This window comes from Hetaerina americana, unplaced genomic scaffold (assembly GCF_022747635.1).
Source record: "Hetaerina americana unplaced genomic scaffold, ioHetAmer1.1.p SCAF_11, whole genome shotgun sequence".
Lineage (NCBI taxonomy): Eukaryota > Metazoa > Arthropoda > Insecta > Odonata > Calopterygidae > Hetaerina > Hetaerina americana.
In genome coordinates, this window is record NW_027286181.1 from 42,020,060 (window position 1) to 42,043,834 (window position 23,775).

The window sequence follows — 23,775 nt, forward strand, 5'->3', positions numbered from 1 at the left end:
TCACAGCGGTCCAAGAGATAAAAGAGGTCACACGAGCAATCGTTTGATTTTTCGTCAGCACCTTGGGGACCATCTTGGCTTACACTTTTCTCATGGAAAAATCTTCTGTAAGAGTGCGATGCAGTGTGACCTTCGGAATGCTACAGTCTTCTGCTAAAACTCTGACATTAAGCGTCGATTTGAATTTAGCACATCTCAAATTTTACACATTTTCGTCGTACTTGGTCGTTGACGGACGTCCTGGGTGTTCCTTGTCGTCTATCACCTCTCTACTCTCCTGAAACATCTTGTGCTAGCAGTAAATCAATCATTAGGATATTACTTTATCTCCCGAATCCGATTTTTCGGGCATACCACTAAACGTGGCGTCGTTAATTTGTGACGGAATCCTCGAACTGGCGTCCAGTCTAGTAGCGATCCGCATTCTGTAACCTCTCGCAGACAACTAACGCGGGTCTCATTCCTTTCCCGAGAAATCCCATAACCTTTCCAACATAAGTCCCACTCCAGCCAACCGCGTCGGCGGGAAAAAAATTCTTCCCAGTTCTGGGGCAGATTCTTCTGAAACATGTTACGCAGGAAAGGTTCCCGTCTTAACGTTTAGAGTTGCGTTTGAAAGATTTTATTGATTCACGTCTATGTTTCTCGGTTCTTTCATCCCATTGGCCTACTTGACCCTCTATTGTGAGAAACCACGCAGAGTTTGTACGAATTGATGCAGGGTTTCATTCTTTACGTGGAAATAAGGGCTTGGAAATATTTTCTGAAAGCCTCAATTTCATGAAAAAAAATTTTAGTTTGTTTTTACGGCAGTAATTTTGTATATGCAAGTTTGGTTACAAGTGTTTCATTTTGATCTCTAGCCATCGAGTTTCCAAGAATTTATTTTTCCTTGTCCTGTGATTTATTTTCAGGCTTCTTTTAAATCGATGGGAAAGATGATTTTTTATACGACCGAAGTAATACTGACCTCACCAATGTCGACTTTATTTTGTTAAGGTGTGTCATCATAGTGAAACTATTTGTTTCAGAATATGGCTTTCTCTGGTAACGTGCGATTGCAAGAAAAATTCTATTCAGTAAGATCTATTCAATCTGATAGTTTCGCGTATTAATGCATGCAAACATTACACGGTAATATATTAGAATATAAGCATCCAATGGAAAAAAATGAGACTGACTTATCATTTCTGAATTTGTAGTCAATAATGATCACTGCGTGAAAACTTTCCCGAAACATAAACTTATTTGGTGAAGTGGAACGCTAGTAAATAGAAACCATTCCCTGAAAAACTGAATATTTCCTCTGTTGGAAGTCGGATAATCCTGTCTATTTCCTTCGGTTTTCCAGGTCCAGTATCCCAAAAATGACAGTTTGGATAAATCGAAGAAATCTAATGCATCGCTCAGATTTTAATCTTCAATCTTTTATCAGTATCCAAACAATATACCAACTTGGAAACCGTGCTGCCAACTTTAATCCATAATACCCATTTACTTATTCTATATCAGTACGATTTATTATCACACTCTTGGAAGATTGTTCACCTATCTATCACACACTAATATATATCTGTCGAAATCTACCTATGCCCATCATGGATGGTTAACTTCTGTGAGAGGTGTCCTCAAGCAAAGTACTTCCGAGCAATGGTAGTACATCAAAAAATTGATGACTTAGACGTGAGATATGGATTCTAGAATATTTCATGTAGAAAATTCATTTAATATATTAGTTTCTTTCATCAGCATTAAAAAATTAGTTTTTCGAATAAAAGATATAAAAAATAAAGTCTTGATTTTCATGTATTTAATTTGTTTTACTAGACAATCGTGTGTTTACCAAATGGAAAGAAACTATTGAAATTAAATCATCTAGCCATAACTCTTTTATGAGGAATTAATCAACATGACGGGGAGCGTGTACAAGGGATATCAGGGTCGCCGCTGTCTCCTTGCGTGCTACGCGTCATTTCCCGGTCCGGTGACAGGAAGGCTATTGGATTATTATTGTAGTGCGCCCTCCTAGAGATGGCGCTCTCGTGAATGTCGCTTACAGCTGCGCGATAACGGTCGGAGGGGAGCCTTTCTCATCGCCAATCACGAAACGTGATTCACGCCCACAGAATGATGGACGGCGGGTGGATGGAATTGCTTCTGCGGCCGCGATGATGGCCGAGCGCCCTCAATGCTCCGACTGTGCTCCAGTTAGGCAACAAATAAAAGTGCGACGCGCAGATTTGGCACCCTAAAATGTGCGATAAAAGGTTGTTGAGGTGTGTTGAATTCGAGGAAGTCAGTATCGGCACCTTGTCCAAGGGACCAATCCGAGGGCGTTTAGCAAAGCTTTACCGAAAGGATGAGAAATTATTTGGCGTCGAAAAATGAACAATGAAAACTATCACGTAATGTCGTGTGATACCACGTGAATTTAGCAATTATAAATTAGAGCTTAACATAAATGCCTCTGACGTTATACAGATTGATTTCTCTGCACCAAATACGTTCTATCACTCTTCATGTCGTCTGAAATACTTCTTCTCTCCCCCATCTTCCTCACCCACCCCTCATCCTCGATTCTTCAACTTCCCATCATCCCTCTCATCCACCTTTCCTACCCTCTCCGAAATCCTCCCTAGCACCTTTCTCTTTTCCCGCCGCTATTGTGCCACAGAGAGGATTGAATACTGAAGCCATTTCATCACGCTCCGCGAGTCAAGGTTTATTTTTTGAAAGAAGGTTGTTAACAGAAGACATTATGGGGGAATGCTCAAACCATAGTTACGACACGTAATACCATTTTTTCATAGAAAAAGTAAAATTGTGTAAAACTGGTATTTTCATTGGATCATTGCTAGATAAAACTTAACAATATTTACGAAGTGACGGCTACGACTGTAAGAGAAAAATATTTCAGGTTTTGTGCACCATTAATTTTGTACACTATCAGGTAATTGGTTAATTTTTGTATGGATAGGAAATAGTGTAGCGGGGAAAGAATAAAAAAATACCCCTCATAGACAGCTGTCTTGACGAAAAGTGTCGAAAGAACCAATATTGCACTGTCTAATCTGACGGATGGGGTATTAAACTGCATATATTCTCTTTGAAGAGTAGTCCAATGGTTGAGCAGTAGTAGTAGCACTCAGTATTCGATTAACCGATACGCTCAGATTTTTTCTTAACACTTTTTATTGCATTTTACTTGTAAAATGGACGAAAAAACATGAAGTTTGATTGTATTTACTCTCAGACGTTTCCATATCGTATTAATGGTTAACCTGGAGTTTCCAATGTGGATAATTCGTAAGTAAACCAACAGATGATATTTTAAACTACTCAAAATCAGTGTGTTATAAATGGCATATGATTGATGAACAATAAAGAATGGTAAGAGTATGATAAAACATTAAATATATGAGGATACTAGGTTAGTGATGTACAAGTATACATTCTGGTCTCCCAGAGAGAGAGAGTGATGTAGCTGAAGGTGTTAATTTAGTAAAAATGTTAAATATTAACTTACTTGTGAGTCAAATTGCATTCTTTAGTTTGAATTAGATACCCATGAGACCCTGTTTTTACCTATATAAATATTATTTCAAAAGAGTGTACCCTTTAAACTGCATTGTAACGTGAGTGTTTAGAGATTGTCACGTGATCTACAATGCATTGATGCATGTAATTGGCATGCACGTATTGGAATCCGCTATTATTAGCATTTTATTATTACTGTGCTATTAATTTTATAATAATTATTAATAAATTATAAATATGCATTTAGATATATTTAGATGTTCTCAAGAATGTAATCTGCTATTTGGAAACGTGAAATTAAATTTTTGTCTGAAGCAATATTTTCTTTCTTTTAATTCAGAATCGGGAATGGGAAGACTTAAAGGAGTAATTTTCCTCATTCTCCAACTGCTGTTTGCGTCGGCGTGGGCGAAAATTGGTGAGTACCTATGTCTTTTGTGTTCAAGAGAAGCGCGCATGTGTGCCAAGGGAAGATTCTGTGTGCGCTGCAAAATCAACATTCTGTTGCTATACAGAACTAAATTAAACACAGACATACGTCGAAGTCTCTCTGGGGGTATCTGGGAACAAAAAAGTCAGTATCACGATTTGACCTACATGAAAAACACGCTGCGTCCAAACATAAACATTCAATGAAATAGCTGTGATGAAACCAGTTGTGTTACCGACAACAGTATTGGACTCACGAGTTCTTATGCCACCGGAGGGGATCAAATGTTTTAAAAGATTCATGGACCACGGACAGAGTTACCATTGACTGGTGATTCATCTCGACGAGGAGAGAATTCGAGGTGGTACACCAGATTTTTGCTACCCGTTGCGCCTTAATGAAAACTATTGTTCTATGTGGAAATCCAAGGGATCCTGTATCTGCCTTGTCAGTGACGTATTAGCATCCATCGTCCATGGAAGTAATTCCACTGCTCATCGACCCCATTGTCTGATAACATAGTTTTTCCTTTGGCTTTAAATTTTTTATTGTGAACATTTTATCTGAGGTTTTGTAATACACCTTTTAAGAAAAGCCAGGTCAATACTAACTTTTGAGCATTACAGTTGACTATCGGAGCTAGGGTAAGGTAGTAGGAATTACGAGTATATTCGCGTCATATACGGAGAGGGAAAGTGTAGCTCATTATTTATATCCAACTTAAATGGTGGATGGTATTTTTCATGTACTTTAATAGAACAAATGCCTTTTGAAATTGCCATTACTTGATTTTTTTATCTGCGAATTGATTCAATTCGTACACGAAGAAAATGTTCTAAGGAGTTTTTATTTTCTATGTTAGCACATGAAATCCCATTCTAATTCCCACAGCTTTATTTCCCCGAGGTAACGTCGCGCAATATGAAGAGGTAGTACATAAGCCATGCTTGTTAAATATAATAAAATTTAATTATTAAGAGGAATTATTGAACTTAAGGTGCTGAATTAGCCACACGTCTCCTTCAGCTTTCATTTTCACTCCTTATTTTGGTTCTTTAAATTCTTATCACTTGAATCGACTGAGGATTTAAAAGCTGCAAAAATTGACTTTCGTAAAGTGTAATTATGTCGGATTGGCCGTCAGAATTTTCAAAAGGAGGGTACTCAAAGTGAACTTAGAATAAATGTTATTATTAGGAAACTTTCCTAAAATTGAACTCCTGTCATCGCAAACCAATTACTATAGGGAGATTGCAAAAAAAATCCAAGATCGTCACTTAATACACTTTCAAGGAACTTTTTGACTCCACGTAAAGCTCTGTCGCTGTCATTACCATCGCGTTTTTACCGAATAAAATGTAATTAGCGAAAATGTCACGGACAGCGAGTCCTTTCCCCACTCCAGGGCTGCTTTCTTCCTTATGCCGTCACTTGAGGCAGTTTCTTCCGCTTTTCGTTCCATGTACTTTTTACATCCCGCTGTTGGATATTTTCAGAGTGGTTTTATCCTCGGTCGGATCCCCAGCGGCCATCGTTGATCAGAAAGAGGATATGCTTTGCGATAGAGAGCGAAGGTCTGATGACAGCTTCGGGGTAGTATTTCTCGTGGGCTCTAATTGTTTTCCCAAGCATCAAGTCATCCGAGTTGCTGTCGTGCCTTTATCACGTTTTGGTCTTTATCACAGCGAAATAATTGCATTTGCGCATTGGAGTTCGAAGCATGCTAGATTGATGACAGACCACCCAAAAATCCATGCCAACGGAGATCATTTCGTCCCGCTTTATTCGTCGCCTTATGTCTTCCGAAGCTCCTATTCAAGGTAATCAGCTACCATGGCTCATTTTATTAGACGAGTAAGGTAAACGATTATCGAATCTATTTCTTTTTGGTAATACAACCCAAATGTGGCAAGAACCAAATCTTCGTTTCATTGAACGCCATTCACTCACGGTGGATTCTCCCGGATGTGTTATTGTACATTCACCCTATATATTGTAAAATCAGTGATGGCAGATTTGCAACACGGAAAAATAACGAGTATGAAGTGAAAGTTCTTTAGCCGTGTGATTCTGCGACCTGGGATTCGTGAGAAAATAAATATCACATAGCAGGCGATGTGAAAGGTCAAACGGACAGGGTGGAACAATATTCGCTCGCTGAAGCCGATTGATAAATGCTTTACATCCGATCACAAGTGCTACATCTAATCTCCATAACAAGCTAATAATAATGATATCATGCATACATTCACTCCCAAGTTATTTAATTAATTATCGTCCTGTGCCCGTATGACGTACTAATAGCATAATTTCATTATTACTTGATTTTTTCCTTTTGAATGGATGCAAATGAATTGAATATTAATTGCATTATACTGAACCCTATCGTAATGCGACATTGCTTTAGTGGAATATTGCAAAATATTTCTCATAGCGGGGATATTCCGCAAAGTTGGAACTAATGCAGCTAATCCCACCCGAAATGCGAAAATTAGGCTTGAAAATTATGCGCATCAGGTAGCATTATTCAAAATCACCCTCCCTTTTGTTGCGAGCGACGAGAATTTTTTTATGTGCAGTTTACCGTGGTGACGCGAATTTACCGTGCTTTGTGAGAGTGCTACGTTATTTCTTCTATTATTTGTTCAAAGTGATATGGCGCCGCTTTTGGCTCCGGTTGAACATTCACAGTGTGGGAAACCGTGCGCAATCAGGCTAGTAAGCAGGTTCCTAGGCCTCGTTCTTTCTTTCGGGAGCTTTTATGCCTAATCTGAATTGGCTGTCACCCCATAATCAACATGTACGTCCTCTGCATCCTTGTTTAACTATTTGGTAAACACCATTTTTGTTGATGCTCTCATAGAACTTTGCCGTTCACAAGTACTCAAGTGAATGTATACGGCAAAAATGATTACTGATTCAATTGCAAGATTTTAGGTTGATTTTGCCATTGAACTGGGCTTTTACATTAACAAAAGAACGCCCACTTATTTGACCCATGAAAAATTATTATTTTGACCCATTTATTCCGAACGAAAGAAAATATTTACAAAATATATTCGTGGAAGAAAACACCTTATGAATAAGAAATGAATGGGATAATATCAATTTTTTGAGCACAAGAAAACTATGCTGAAATTACGGACTAATTTCTCGCCTACATTAAAGCTGGAGTGATTTAGGAATAATTTCAGCATTTTTCAATCAGCAGAACTCAACACATACGACTACATCATTTTTTGAGGCCTGTTTACACTTATTAAGAGTATATTACGAAAAATCGAGACATAAATCCAGAATTCTGCGTTGCTCAAAATAATGGCATATGTTTACTATGTTCAACTAATTAGAAAGTCTCATCTCATTCCTTATGTCTCCCGTTTAATTCAATTTTGCTTTATCGCTCGTGATTCGATAACTTACGGCCTCCCTTTCTCTCTCGTATGAATGAGTAGCTTAACGGCTCAACATGGTTATGATTCGCTTCTCCATTGAGTTTTCACGTCGCGTTTCTTGCGTCCCATTTTCAGACACATCTCACACACAATTGTGTCTCCCGTAATTCCTCATGACGTTCTTCCGTAGTAAGTTGCCACGCTCTTATTACCATCTTCCCTTTTCAATTCCTGCAGCTCCTATCATTTCGCCTTGAATCCTTGAAGATTTTGAGCAAATGCTTCAATTATAATGAACATTCTTTATTCATATATGGCATAAAGTCGGCTTAGTATTCAAAAGCGCATACCATTGATTAAAGTTCATTCTTTAATTTTCTTAATGATTCATTTATTTGCCACCTACACTTCTCCCGTTACTTGTGTCCTGCTGTCGACGAGGTTGAATGCACCACCGAACTTTTCCTACGCACGAAAAACCTCCGCTACGTTACCAAATCTCCCACCTTCCTTAATTACCCCATTGATGTTCACGCTGCTTCCCACAACCAATCCTTTGATAACTGCTTTACTGTTTCGGTGATAGAAACCCTTCTTGAATCCGAAAGCAGCATAGAGGTGAGAACAAACGAGATGGCACACATCTGGATACTTAAATCGCTCAAACCTCCCGGGCTGAACTTAGTCCACTGAAACCTCCCAGGCTGAACTTAGTCCACTGAAACCTCCCAGTAGCCGCCTTCCCATTTCACCCCCTATTCAGTGCAACCTTCGTTGCTTACGTTCTTTCCCCCAGTTTTGAGGGTGAAATAACTAAATTTTACTTGCCATCTTGTTTCAAAACCCACACTAGACGTTCGAGTTGGTACACATGATAAGTGCCATCTGATAGAGGGAGACATCAGGCATAGCGTAGGCGAGCGTATGGATAACATGATTGATCCACGTATTTTCTCCGGAATATGCTGAATCTGATCACATGTTATGGTAAAATTAGAGAAGTTTTTTAGGGATGGTAGTTTAACCATTTTTCAAAGGAAGAAGTACCGGGAGGTAACTAATAAAATACAGAGCCAGGGAGTATCTCAAAACAAGGAATAAAGAGCTCCAAACGAAGTAATAGGAATAATAAATAGAAAAATGATTATGAAGATGGTGGAATGACTGAAATAGGTGGTGAACCCAGAATTAAGGAGAAGATTTTCCCGAGTGTTACTCAATTAACTAAGATGATGAACTATGAGGGCAAAGGAAACATACTCATGCTTATGCCAAGTGAGAACTTGGACAGTTTAAAAAGACAGGGCGAAATGAGCACGCTCCATAGGAAAGTGAAGGAACTGCCAGAATGTAAGAAAGAAAAATCGATATGATACGGGTAAAACTTTAAATAAATAAGGAGAGGTTCTGACAAGATGGAAAGAATATATTTAGGAAATATATGATAAAGAAAATAGGCTCGGTAGTTTGGATAAAAGAAAGGGAATATGATGTTGATAAAGATACCCTAGGGCCAAGCATACTTAACTGCGAGATAATAACTTTCTTAAAGAAAATGAAATCAAAGAAGCCTGTGGAAATTGGTGACATCATTTGCAGACTACTAAAAAATTAGGAAATGGGAGAAGGGAGAGTATTTATGGACTCATTCGCAATGAATTTATGGGGGATAAATTTTCCCGGTTGTTAGATCAGTATTTTTACTCAATCCAAAAAAGGGAAAAGCCGCAGTCGGAGAGGAATATAAAACTAAAAGCTTCATTTCACACTCAATGAAGATAGCAATTAGGGAAATCATCGAAAGAATAGAGAAAAGAGAAAATGAATGCTTGGGAAAAGATCAGTTTGGATTTCGGTAGAGAATTGGCATACATGATGCGATTGAAATAATTAGGTCCCTAATAAAGAGAGGAAGAGAATATATCTAGTATGTATATACTAGTATACTTCGACAGAGTTATGTCTGTGCAAGGTTGATCGAAATTTTTCATATCATGGGAGCAGACTGGTGAGACTTATCCGGAACCTGTAGTTGCTTCAGAAAGCACAGGTGCGATGATGAATTTCATTGAATGGGTAGAGATAGTCACGGGAGGAATACAGGGATATCCATAATCACTTGTTCTTTTCAATATTGGGAAGTGTTTTGGAGATTGATCAGAGTGATGGTAACATAAATAGAATTGTGTAGGTGAAGAAGCGTCTAAAAGATTAGGGATTCGCTGACAGGCACTTTAAGAGGAGATGTAAAGAAAAGACTGGTGAAAACTCTTGCATGGCTCAGAAATTTGAGACGTTAAAGGCGGGAGGAATAAGCGTAGATGGGGGAGGTATTTGAGGGAGAAGTGCGAAAAATAATGAAAAAAATAAAATGGAAGCAAAGGAACACCAACGATGAAAATCTAGTCATTGCAATGCAAGTGATAATCTTGTTGGGAGAAATATGAAGATAGCAGGACTAGTGGATTCAAAAGATACTGATAGGAAATGGGATGTAGAAGTCGAAAGTGTGGTTTTGAGATGCGGAGGTAGCGAGGTAAAAAGAGGAAAGGAATAGGCAATTGGATGGAATCAAGGTTGGTAGAAAGTATGCATATCTAAAGAATGGGACATTTTAATATTTGGCGTCTGGCATTAAGTAAATTTTGTGTCATGTAGAGCATTGAGAGTGCAGTAGTTTGTAGTCCTAGTCCCAAATATTCGGTAGACTATTAGAAATAATAATGTCTACATCAAATGGGTATTTTGGCTTTTGTTTCAGCAATACGAAGTACTATTACTATCGTTGTCCAGCTGAAGAGGAAGAGATGCATAATTTAGCCTACAACAATTTAACACCATCGTGAATACTTGCTTCCAATTAATTGTTTTCCGTTTTAACCAAAAGAAAAATATATAAATGGAGCAAATAAATTTACTTATTATCATGTACATGCGCACGAGTAACATATTTCTCTAGTTGAAATGATGAAAATCATACGTTTTTCAAATTTATGCTTTTAGTTACGTAAACATAAACTCGAATCCTAAACGCTTCAAATGATGAATCGTTTAATTAATTTCATTATTGTAGCTGAAAAATTACCTTATTTCTCAACTATTTTTCGATTGGATTGAAGGTGAATTTTGACAAAATTTGGACTGATGTTACTTTGTGTATCGAAAGCTTCACCGATTAAGTGGGAACTTTTCTGAGTTATTAGCAATTACATAAATATAAGATTCACTGCCACTGCTTTCGAAATTTTCCGGGAAACGCAGTAGAAATTTTCACCTGGAATGGAATACTCAAGGTACTTTTTATGGTGATTATAAATTTCGATCATCTACAACAGTAAAGAGAAGAACGTTATCATATTGGATTAGTCTTCTTAATTTAGAAAGTAGCCAAGCTATGAGAAAGGGAAGGAAAGTGAATTTGAAGGGAGAGAAGGGGGTGGATTTAGCTAAGCTAAGACTTCTGACGTTATTAACCCTAAATATCTGATACGTAATGCCGTTCGTTCCTTCACAGATAAATACCTGAGAGATCGCAAGGAGATAGTGGCAGAGAATTATTTCCCATGTATTCCCTGGCCATTTCCTACATATCTCGACAATATTCTACGTCTCGAGCTTTTGACCTCTCAGGCGACCTCAGGTCTCCTCCATCCATTTCATAATTATCGTTCAGTTTTCCCATTTCTTTCTTATTCCCATCCTCTATTACTTTCTCCTTTCAGGGATTTCTCGTTCCTCTTCCTCTTTCCTATCACTCCCTCTCGTTCTTCTGCTCCTACTCGTCCCGCTCCCTATCGAGGGCGCCTCCAATTAAAGTGTCGCTTCCTGCGTTCACCTCACCGAGTGCTCAAATCTGAATCTCGCGCGCCCTCCGACGAAATCCAATCTTTGCAAAATAATTACCTGCCCCTCTTGCTTTCTTCCCTTAATGTTCATCTCCCTTCCAAGAGCTCTGTCTCCATGAGAAACTCTTGCCGTCTAAAACCACATTTTCATTTTTCTTTCTACGCCGAAAATTGAAATCCGCCTCGGTTAATTTGCGTTTTCCTTCGCCAAAGCGTTCCTACGTCCCCCTTTTGTTTATCCTGCATTATTAATATTGGCTGTTTCTGGTTTCCGTTCGTGTTTGCAATTTATTTCACGACGATGGGTTATTTTTTTCCGAGTTGGCTGGGCTGTTTTTAGCTCAATGTTCCCTTATCACCCTGTTCCTTCAACGCGATTATTTTTTTTCCTCTTTAACGTACGAACGATTTTTTTCGGTTAATTTACCATTGTACCTGAACGTGATGGAGCCTTTTAGTTCATGGAAGATGAAGTGAAAACACAATAATCGCAGTTGAAAATGACAATCTGAAAATTGGTTGTGTAGAACACTGAAAACTTAATAAGGCCATTTTGAGATCATGTAGTGCTTTATTCAGTTTTAAATAACATACACCCATTTCAGTTTAGCAATTTTTTGCGAAATCGAAATAAAACTAATTTATTACTCATAGTGTTTATTTATTTATTGAAAATAAAAAATTTCAGTGTTTCAATTTCAACAGTAACATTGGGATTGAATCTCTGCTGGAGGTGTGTTTTCTGAGTAAATAACAGAAAGTGAAACAATTTTTTTCGGAATGGAGACTTTGGAATGAAGCATTTATATCGCCCGAGTAAGAGCGATATAAATGCTCTCATTTGTTTGGAAATATGCCTGCTCTCTTCAGCTTTAGGCTCTATTCATTAATTTTATTTATGCTTTAAAATGAAAAATAATTGAAATGGCCAGCACTGAGTTTTGTTATTTTAGAACGGGGATGTATTATTCTAACGTTGATTTTGAAGTATTCATTTTAATTCATATTTTTTCGCACTGTCTCGAATTGAGATACAAAGCAGAACTCTCTTGAATTTACTATAGATGACAAATTGAGCAGGATAAGGTTTTGAAAAACAATTTATTTTGATGTTCAGAAAATGTTCTCTCATAAAAGAAGAATAAATTTTTATTGATCATCGGCTACAGTGGATAATGTGGAGAACTCTGCCTGCTACTTGAACTAATTTGCTCGTGAACAGCATCCATGCATCGGGTCGCGAATCCGCATTTTCATTTGAAACTCTTTGAAGCTATGAAGACGCTCTCTTTTATATTCTTGAGGAGTTACAAATCATAAAATGCATCTACAAAGATGAGTTTACATAATAAGAAGTGCATGTCTTTGACTGTTATCCGTTTTAATAGGAGAACTTTTCCCCATTTCACGCTTTGAATGGTTGGCGCTCACTGTTAACTCGTTAATGTATTGAGGCATTGATTCCGAACAGAATAACAGCTTTGATTATAAAAAGTTAAATGAGGCAAAGCGAAGCAATAGGCTGTTGTTGCATTGACTGTGCTCTTCGGTACCCTCAATATGTAAGAGCCGGGGGTCAATTTGAATAAGAGATCTTTTCCCCACATTTCTGATCCCTCTTAACTATCGGGATATGCCAAGTATTTCAGAGCCAAAGAAAATTTCACTGAAAATAATTGTTTGAATAATACATCGAAAACTTCGCAAATGCGTTATATTATCTCATGCAGCGATCGATTTTTGGTCTAATTTTGGGATATTGTACACGTTTCCCTGAATATCCCACAAACGTACGTACTTCCTGTCGATGCCTGATTTGTTGCCATGGTTCATATATTACCAGGAGATATTTTAAGGTAGAGATACTTTCCCGTTAATTAGAGGAGCTGGAAAAGGTGATTGTGCTACAAAAAGGCTGGGATCCTTTTTAAACGCGTAAGTGCCATCGATGACTACCTGTCCCTTCTGACTGAAATGCAGATTATATCACCAGAAATGATTTAAATATCATCAATTTCTTAAAGAAAGTATATCCAAGTTTTACATGTATTGGCATATCTAACATACCAGATGGTTTTTCTCCAGTAGCTATACAACTTAACTCCCAGTAATTAAACTCATTAGTACTCTCATAGCAATCGGGACAGAACACTTAAATGAGAATTTTAGTTCTATGAAATACTATTAATATGAACTATAATTTGAAACAAACATTTTTTTTCAATATAAAATTGGTATGAGTAATTCGACTTTTATAGATGCACATGCGCGTAGCTATGTACGGCGCGGAAACGTGGTCATTGAAGCAGGAGGATAGACGTAGATTGGAGGCTTTTGGAATGTGGGTGCGGAGAAGAATGGAGAGGGTGAAATGGACAGAGAAGAAAACAAATGAGGAAGTACTTGGTATTGTGGGCGAAGAGAGGGGTTTGTTGGGAGAAATCCTATGGAGGCAGGAAAAGTGGATGAAGGGGGTATTGACCGGCAGCGGGATGTTGAAGACTGTGATAGAGGGGAGAATGTTGGGCAAAAGAAGAAAGGGAAGGAACAGGATAGGGATGTTGGACGGGATGAAGGGAGGAAGAAAGTACTCAGAGATGAAGAGGGACCTGATATAGAGTAGGATGATGGATTTTGTGTTTTGTTAGGAGTGTTTGTTTGGTAGTTGTGTCCATTCAAAAACCTACCTTAACCGGTAGATTACCTTAAAAAAAGGATGCACATGCATTTATAGATTTAAATGTGTGAAACTTTCCGTTACTGAATACCAAGAAAAGGAATACTATACCTTCAGGAAACTATGGTTGGACCCCAAAATAATTATCATAACTGTAAACAATGGTTACTTTTCAGTGGTTCTCAACGTTAACAGTCAAAGATCTTTGCCAGCATAACCTCGGCCTAATAGTAATATTGATATATTGCCATGATTCAGGTACAAAAATCGTGAAGAAAATAGGCATTGCAAGTGTCAAATGCCAAAATAAAAAGTCAACACGTATTTTAAGAACTGAAATAATAAGCTCTACATTTGTAATCCCAGATCCTAGTCCACAAATTCAAAAGGATATTGGTACCTTTAATATTTTCTGAACTCGTTATCGACGAAGGGCTCTCCCATTAAGACATTTCTCCTCTTTCTCCCTCGAGGATCATAATCCCTTAATTTATCTGTTAGTTATCCAGACTCTCTTAGCGCAAGAATCCGAGCCGCCCTAATGTTTCTAGTTTCGATTCCCTCGCAGATATAATTCTCCTTCGTAGGCAACTTGATTCCCTTAGTCCATGCCTTGGCCTTCTTCATACGAGATTCCTATGATATCCTTAACTAATTAAATTCCACTTCCATTCCCATGATTCCATTTCACTCATGGCCGCTATCGACGTGACCTCTCTCTGAGCGTGCATGATCCACAATGGAGGTTGTGCCTCCCGACGCTATTCTTGTCCAAAACCTAAAATCTCAATTTCCTTCCAGAGAATAATTAATATTTTCCCATTATTCTATTTTAATTATTCCATCTAAGCTAATAATAGCAAAAACTACGATATCCTTCATTAATATGTAACTTCCGTTCGCAATAGTTATAACGCATAACTCCAGCATGCGCGTCTTTTCATTAAGCAACTAAATCAATCTTTCCTTCCAGTCTTATTCTAAAAATTACTTCTTTAGACTCCTATGTAAATGGAGTCTTTTTTACCTTGATCATGATACAGGGTGCGGCTACATAAATTCCTTTGTTCAGACGTAGAACGTTTTCAAAAAAGGAAGTTATGTTGCCATACCCTGTACCATTAAAATTCTCATTTCGAATTAAATTCCGCTATTATTTCGCTATTCGTAGTGTATCGTGTAAATGCTAAATATTGCGATTAGTCAAGATTTCGCGACAACTGAAGATCGTATCATCAATAATCAAATGAACGGATATGTGAAATTTAAGTTCTTAACTTTGCTTGGTTCACTTTCGATGCAGTCATAAATTTCCTTCGCGTGAGAATCCGGCTTCATAGCTGCAGATTAAACAGATCCGTCCGCACAAAAACCACAAGCAGAAAATAAAACGCCAAGAGTTGACATTCAACCCCTTACCACCAAGGGCTCAGTAGCTTACCCAATTATATTAAAAGGAACCAAAATTGAAGCAGTATCCCTGTCTTACAAATTAAGTAAACAATTTTCGATACACAAACAGAAAATTCTCTCTCGCTCTTCGCCAGTCTAATCCACGCCTCCCAAGTTTTCGCACTCGCCTCCCTCAAATGTCTGCTACGTCTACTTTTCAATGACAAGCACACACGAAACCCATAAAAAGGGTACTGTGTCCAATTTGAAAATATATGAAACTATCACCAACGTCTTGCCACCAATGCCTTTCGTAGTCTTCAAACGGCCCATAAACCTTAGAGAAATCGCACAGCGCTCCGACACAACTACTAGACACCCTATTGCCTTTGCCCACCAACCTACAACCGTGTTTGCTGTAAAATTTGCTCCCATGCCATTTTTGATCACCCTCCTCGCCAAGGATTCTGACCCTAAAACATTGCCTATCCACTCCCTAAATCCCAAAGCTCCTCCTATTACCTCTCCCCTCAACTCGCATTTTGTCGGTGTCACAACTTGCCTTTCCTTCCTCATAAACCATCACCACTTTTAAACAAAATCTGCCTTCCCGTCCATTCTCTATCCTCTTATCGTTTTTTTTCGACCTTTGTGCTTCTGCATCGATCTTAGAATTACTCCCCCAATTCACAGAAAGGATTGAGGCGAAGACTCGTCGGCGCACACTAGGAAGCTCCATTCAGCCCTCTCGTAGCCGAATAATTCTTCATCATTCCGCTTCAGTTTTATTTCGCCGGGGAAGATGGAAGGTATTAGCCGAAACATGCTTTTGCGCTAGTGTGTGTTCTATGTTGTTGTTTTTCTATGTTTTCCCTCATATCACATAGAGAACTGCGAATTGTTTTTCAGCCACCATAAAAACTCTATGAAGATAGATACTTAATGCATCTATCAGTGATTAAGATTTCCTTAATTTTTGAGAATATGCTTATGCTCATGCGGCGCCTTGCTTAACATTTTGTTATTCGGTCGAATAGCAATTATTATAGCTTGTCACCCTTTTTCACGCTATTTTTATCCCAGCTCATGCACAGTTGATGGCAGTGGGTTACCAAATATGATGGATACGAAAGTTACAGAGGGTTTTGGATTGGGTTTGCCTCCTGAACAGGAAGCCCCGTTAGTATCCCGTTGTTATTTTTAATGTGCACAATATTGGCCTATTTATATCTTCAACGCCGAGATCAATACTAGAGGTGTTATCCATGAATTTTCAATTACTTACTGCGAGCTAATCTTACGTTTCTAGAGCGTCGTCAATCGGAAGAACGAAGTGGAATCACGGGCTCGTGACGAAATCCACGCGGGTGTTCTGTGGCGCGAAGAAAGATGCGCTTGAAGTAAGGCGGGCGTGCTCGCAGCAAACACGACAGCAGTAGCTTGTGGTATTCCTTCCGTCGCCGCTTGGGAAAGCTTCCGTGTCGTGATCTCCTACTCGGGTAATTGGGTATTGCAGCATCGAGTATCAGGAAGGATAGCAACGGGGAGGAGACTTACTACTAGTAGAAGAAGCAGTCAGTGATGATAATCCAAAATTGCTAGCAATCCAAGGGGAAAATTAATCCATTAAGGAAACTGGGATGGAGTATATATGTGTGTGTGGGTAGAGCTGGGGGATCTGGCTATGTTTCCGACTCATTTTCCAATTAAAAGCGCCTTTCAAGAGACGCGTCCGTTTTCGTCTCCTTATTCTCTCTGAGGGAAGACGCAGGCCGGGGACGATTTAATCCCCGTTTCACCACTGGAATTTCTCGCCTTCCGCAAAAGCAGGCTTCCGTTTGCCGCCATGTTTTTTTCCATCCGACCCATTCCGTATTCGTAGGGTGAGCCGTTAATGCGGCGAGTTGATGGGAAAGGAAGTGTGTGGGGCAGGGGGGGTTAAAAGGAAATGAAAAATTTATGCGGGATTAGTGAGGAAAAATAATAAATTAAAATTCCATATCTCTAATGTGTGTACGAAGCGTCCGCGTTGAAGAACTTTTCTGAGCTGTTTGCTTTTCTGCCTTACTGTGAGTTTTTCGTACCTCTTTACAAGTTTGATTTTGACAATGTGCTATGTGATTACAGATAAGACATATTTGTGCGATGAATATCTTTCGGGAGATATTATACCTGTTTTTGTAAGCTTAAAAATATTATTGTTTATCAGTGTATGATTTAACCTCCTGCTGTGCATTTCCACGATAAAAGCACTAAGCAGAGAATAATTTTTCGTCTTGAACTGGATAATTTGTTCATAAATAATGGTAAATTACTATTTAACACCATTTAATCTCAAAATTTAATTTTCCGAGAACTATATCATGAGTCCACATAAGCACCTCATTCGCAATACAGCAATACAATACAATACAGCAATACAATATTTTATAGCTTTTGTAATTTATACCATGTACAATAACATTTTTACTGATGAATGAAAATGTTATTGTCATTCAATCAACACTAATTAAAGGTGTACAAAGTTCTAGTCTTTTTCAATGCCTCAGTAATCATAGTATCTTGCCAACTGTCAAACTGTATTATTCATTGCAAAATAAATAAAGATGTTTTTAATTTGGAGGAACAGCTGCAAGAAAAATTTAAATTTCAATTAAAAGAGCTATTAATAGCTGGTGTGGTTGTCTACTGAGTAGACTAATGGCTAGTGCTCGGTTTAGACTTCCCTGTGAATTTCGCACTCCTCAAGATGTCTAAGTTTCCGGGTACCAGATCTTCCCGGGAGACCCCTGACAGCCTGAATCTCTCTACATCTCGTATGTGTGAATTTTACGTGCCATGGGGCTTAACACGAGGTGACCTCTATCCTCGATTAATGTGATATTTAGTGATGATAACTCCATTCGAATTCTAAACTGTAGTTGGTGGTGGTTAAGGAAGATGATCAAATATTGAATGCTAATGTTCAAGCGCATTTACATTTATATTTTGGCTCTTAACTAGGCAAAGTATTATTCTTAAAAGGTTGAGGATAATAAGGAAAACAATAAATACGACATATTTTCCCAGGGAAAAGTAACATGCTTCTTTTCCCCCACAAAATTTACATGGTGACGTCTAATTCAAATTTATATTTGAACTTTATGAATGCATAGCCATAGCGGCCAAGTTATAAGCTGATACTAAATCTGCGCGTATTTGATTGCAAAGAATGAAAGAGCTTCATAAAATATTTGGAGAATTATTATTATCGTCATTATAAAATTCGCTTCATTCAACGAATGCACAGAATGAGTTCAGCCTTTTCAAAAATATTTTACTTATTTCGACTTTTTTATCGGAACAGTTTATTTACTATTTTGTAGAAAATGATCACATTATTTGGGGAACCCACCGACGTTATCACACTTCTTGCGTTAGTTCTAAACAACATTTTCTCCTCTCTTTTCAAAGGATATAACTGAAAGCCGTCGTGGGATACTAACAGCGTACATAACACTGCGAAAGTCGAGAGCACCACCTCTATTTATTTTTTCCGACGTGGCTCAAAAACCGAAAATAATGAACCCCGTTTCCGATGGGGTGCCAAAAGTCAAACATAAACTTTTCGAGTTTCTTCTACCTTTCTTTTTTTTAACTCTCGGAAACGGGTCCGAGGTATTAATTCTCTCTCTTGTCCGGGCCGGAGAATTTTATTCGATTTTCTTTTCCGGCCGCAGATAAAGCCTCTCTCTCTCTCTCTCTCACTCTTCCCACTTCACCTACCCACCCACCCACACACCACCACTCCTTTTCTCTCTCTCTCTCTCTCTCACTTGCTATGGAATCGCCGCCACCACAGAAATTCCCGCCCATTTCGCTCACGGGGGCGGGAGAGCGGTGGGATTGAGTGGGAAGGCGGGCATTCCCCCGTGCTCCTCCACGTTTACTTTGTGGGCACACAGAGTATCGATTCCACTTCCCCAACGTTTCCCCTGGTTCCACCCCACCCTTCTTTCTTTCGCAAAGGGGACCTCTTTCCCACTCTTGACGGTTGTGGTTTGGAGGGAGGATGGGGGAGTTGGAGAGAGAGAGAGAGAGGGAGGAGGGAGGAGGATTCGGCGGGCAGGTGACGGCGGCGTCCCTTCCGGCATTCCAGCCCCATTTTATTCCTCCGAACCCCCCCCCTCCTGACAAACCCACATCTCGCGCCCCACATCCGCAACCGCCTCGGCTCCGATCGAGAGCATTAGACGCGGGAAGCGCGAGGCGTAATATACGTTTTGCACTTCCGTAGCCTGCGACGGGGCATCTGGGAAGAGGAGAGAGAGAGAAGAATCGGCGCTCGCCCAATTCGTGCTTCTCCCTAGCCGCCGGATTCGGAATTTAAGCTCGTCTCCTTTTAATTGACCTCTTACGGTGGGGTTACTCCGGCGCATTGTTTACTACTGCTGCGTGTGTTCATTAGCACTATTTCATCATTGAACGTCTGCTTTGGAATAAATCGCTTTGTTTTCAGGCCTTTGTAAATGTGTGGATGATTTATTTGGAAACCTGAACCGCGAATATTAGTGCTGCGAGTCACATTTATTGTGCCAGGGGTTGATTGTTGTGATATGAAGAGTACAAATGCTTAAGCTTGTTTATTTCTTTACAAATGCTTCTAGATATATATGGATTAAAAATATTATACATTGGTTCATTTTTGGTCTTCCTAAAAACCTATTTTTAAGATTTATAAAAAAGGTCCATTTTGCTATCCTGGTACTTAATTTACTTTTTGTGGGATTGAAGTTAAATATAAATTTTCCATTACAACGTATTATCTTAATTTAGCGTTTTATTCATTCTAGTTTTATGTATTCGACTCTTTTATAAAATATTATTATTATTTTTTGTGGGAGTATTTGAAATTATATAATTATATTGAGCATATGAATATAAATTTAAATTTAAATTTTAAATTATTTCATTTTTATTAAATTATTATTATTTTATTACTTACTTATTTAATAGCATTTCCTGAATCGAATATTTTTGTAGATTTTAATAGATAATATCAAACTCACCTTGTCATAATTTTATCATGATACTGATACTTTCATGGTAAATAAATAAGCAATAAAGCGCCTAGAGAAACCAACCATTATCTGTAGCAACTTTGAATATGAATTGATTGTTTTGGAGCACATTTACTCTCAGTTGCCAAATGGTGAATTTCCAAGTTTTGAAAAAAAAGAGAAATAATTCAGTGTGTTGTGAGAAGCAACGGAACACTAGAATCGTATAAGACATTTGTAAGTCTTTTTCGATTGCTTTTCAATCGATAAGTCGTGGATGAAACTGCGTATTTTGTGGGTGAAATTTTGCCATAAACACCTTACGAAATTGGTTTCGAAGAACAAATAGATATGCTCTATAAGACAAAAATCCACGAAGCGGGAAATGTTCCAGAAATAGGATTTATTGTAAGCGCATACGCTGAAAAGTTCTGTGATTGACGTCCTGGAACAAGTTTGTAATGCGGGTAATTTTAGAAAGAGGGTCAAGAGGAAATAAGAGATAAAATTGGCGTCGTCGAAAGCTTACTCTTCAACAATTCCACAAGGAAACTATAGCTTAACGTTCCATCAAACGAACGGCGAAGGTGTTGCTCTCTGTAGTGCCCATTTCCCTCACGTCAAGCATGAAAGGAACTAGGATTTAAAAAAAAAATAGTCAACTGAAGGGTCATATCCTTAGTCGAATTACGGTGCTCTGAGGTGGAATTCTAGTGCATTAGGTGCCATTGAAATCCCGTCTCTTTACAAGATTAGTAGGTAAAATTGTCGTCAAATATCGGAGGGATATATTGGTACCATTTCTTTAAAGTATTATGAATACATTAAAATTATGTAAAATGTGATACAGGGGTTCAATTTAACCAAAGATTCGATGTATATTCATCATCTATTTATGGCTATTGTTTGCATTAACGGAGATGTGAATGTTTACAGATCTATGCATTAAAATGAAAATAAAAATATCACCAAATTAAAATCAATGAAAGAGGGTGACAAATATTTTTAGTCGGTTATAATATTAAATGCTCGATAAATTATGATTATTTGATGAATGAGGTTTTAGGAATTGTTAATGCGGTCAAATATTCGCTGAAAAAATAAAAAATGGCCACTATTTTAATAATATAATGTTGGCAGAGTCATATTTCAAGAGTATTTTTGGAGTGTTCACAAAGAGCTAGGGAGTCGAATTCCATGGTAGCACTCCCGCTACTCACGTGGGAAATTTTGCTTGAAGATGTACAACATCCCTTCGGAGACCTGATGTTTCCAAGCTGAACAGAAAGGCCTATATCCAAGGGCAAACGGATTTCAATAAACCAGTACTCTACAATCCGCTTTGGGGGAAGATGTTCCCTCATTCTCTACAATGTTTCGGGGAGCCCCACGATGAGCAGCATTCAATAGAAGCCCAACTTTTCATAATTACGCGACACTCAAGGCGTACTGTAGGGAATCGCGTCAGAATTTTGGAGCATTCAGGTTTATGAGTCACTGGTTTGAATAATAGGGTGAACGCAGAAAGAATTAGCTCAAAGGGCTCAGACTGTGCTTCCTTTGGATTACGAAAGGGATATGAATGTATTCGCTGAACTCCTAAATTCTCATACGCATCAATACTCGGAAAACGGGCTCGTAGGAAGTGGAAGGTTCTAATTTGCCATTGAAATAACATTTTAGTTTTAAAGTCGAAAGGGAAGTAATCGTTGAAATATCATGTAATATATTCTCCCTATTACTTTAAGTTCAAGAATGTTTCGACTCTTAATCAGCGATTTTGTACGACTTTTGATAAACGCTCTAGTGAAATATTTACCAGCGTGTAATATTTTTCTAAAGGCCAGGTATTATTTTTCCACCTAACTTACCCCTTGAGTTCTCATCCACAAAAGCTATCTTTATAGGAAATTTAGGAAATAAGAGTAATCAATTAGCATTTAATGTAAGTGAAAATATAGAGATAGAAATAGGAATGAAATTTCATAGAACCTGAATTAAACTTTAATTTATTACCTTGAAGTATATCTACCTAATAACTTTTATGTGCTATTATTACAACAAAGCTTTTGTTTACTTTTGTATGTTTCTTCGCGAATCCATCATGATCGCGTTTATGAGAAACGTACTGTGATTGAGGTAATGTGGGCACCTACCTCAGACCTCTAAAATTTTTAGAATTTAATAGCCTATTATAATTTTGCGGCTATGTTGTTCGGTTTTAAAGATTCCGGTCTTGTTTGAACAGGACATTTTCCCTGGCACCCATAACACTTAGGCTTCTTAAACCGAATAATCAGGAATGTTTAATGAAGGATCGAAAGGATCGTAATTCCTTTGCTCATCTTCGTTTCAGTAAAATACTTTTATCACTTGCGGTCCAGTGTTTAATTTTAATAGTAGGGCACCACATGAATAGTATTCAAAATCATAATGTTTGGCGATACGATTAATTTTAACGTCGCTTCTTTCTCATATAGTATGCCATACCCTTAAATCGTTGGATGAAATGCTTTCTGACTAATCTGGAAGTCATGGACTCGATTTTCGTAAACAATTTGAATGTGGTGCTTTGCTGAATGGAGCTCAAGTACATTTGCCCAACCGTTTAACCAATTTCAAAACTCATATTGCTACTAATTTGAAGACTGTGGTAGGGTGGATGAAGTTAGGCTGGTGAGATTAGGGTGGAAAATGATAGGCATACTGGACGAAATAAATGGAAGGAGGAAATGTACGGAATTGAAGACGTGTCAATTGTCGGATGTCAGGTTGAGCTTTATTATGAGAGGCAAAGAAGTGAATTCTAGTGCGGTCGATGTCCATTCAATAACAACATTAAAAGAGGTCCTACCTAGTTATTGTTATTCAGTTATTGTTAAACTATGTCTAAGTTGCTTCGAGTCAAATTGACATGACTGGAGCACAATGAAATCAGCTATTCTGGACTTTGAAATTCCCATTTCCCTTAGTGTGGCTTGTTTGCCTCAGCTACGAGATCGTGTAATAACAATAAAATATTCTTCATAATTTTATCACGTGGGCTGAAAACAATTTTAAAATTAAATAACGGAATCGTAAATGTTATTAGTTCTCACGAAATCAGTGACTAATATAAAGTAGTGTCATTTGGTAGAATTTCACGATACTCCATAAGGGAAAATTTTCTCTTTACTCGTTTATTAAATTTTTATCGTTATTTTTAGAGTTCATTAATAATAATGAGTTTGATTTAACTTAATAACGGCCCACATTAAAATAAAATAATGAAATGAGAATTTCAACCATCGAAATCATTGAATTGGTAATCATAAATTAATTGCCAATCGACGTAGTTCTGAAGTCGCTACTGGACCATCGTAACCATCAAGTTCAACCCCTAAGGGCGCTTTAAATGTTCAGACGCAGCCAACGCTCTGGTCTGTATTCAGAGATTCTATTCGATCCTCCTTCACTAATT

General features: G+C 38.1%; 1 protein-coding gene across 1 annotated transcript in view; it reads left to right on the plus strand.

The window, feature by feature from the left end:
- LOC139700865 (acid sphingomyelinase-like phosphodiesterase 3b) overlaps window positions 1-23,775 on the plus strand; it is a 505,549-nt gene that overhangs the window by 110,186 nt on the left and 371,588 nt on the right. Inside the window, exon 3 of the mRNA XM_071599300.1 lies at window positions 3,878-3,955. Within this exon, the coding sequence (XP_071455401.1) occupies window positions 3,886-3,955 (70 nt within the window). The 5' untranslated portion in view covers window positions 3,878-3,885. The remainder of the gene's footprint in view (window positions 1-3,877; window positions 3,956-23,775) is intronic.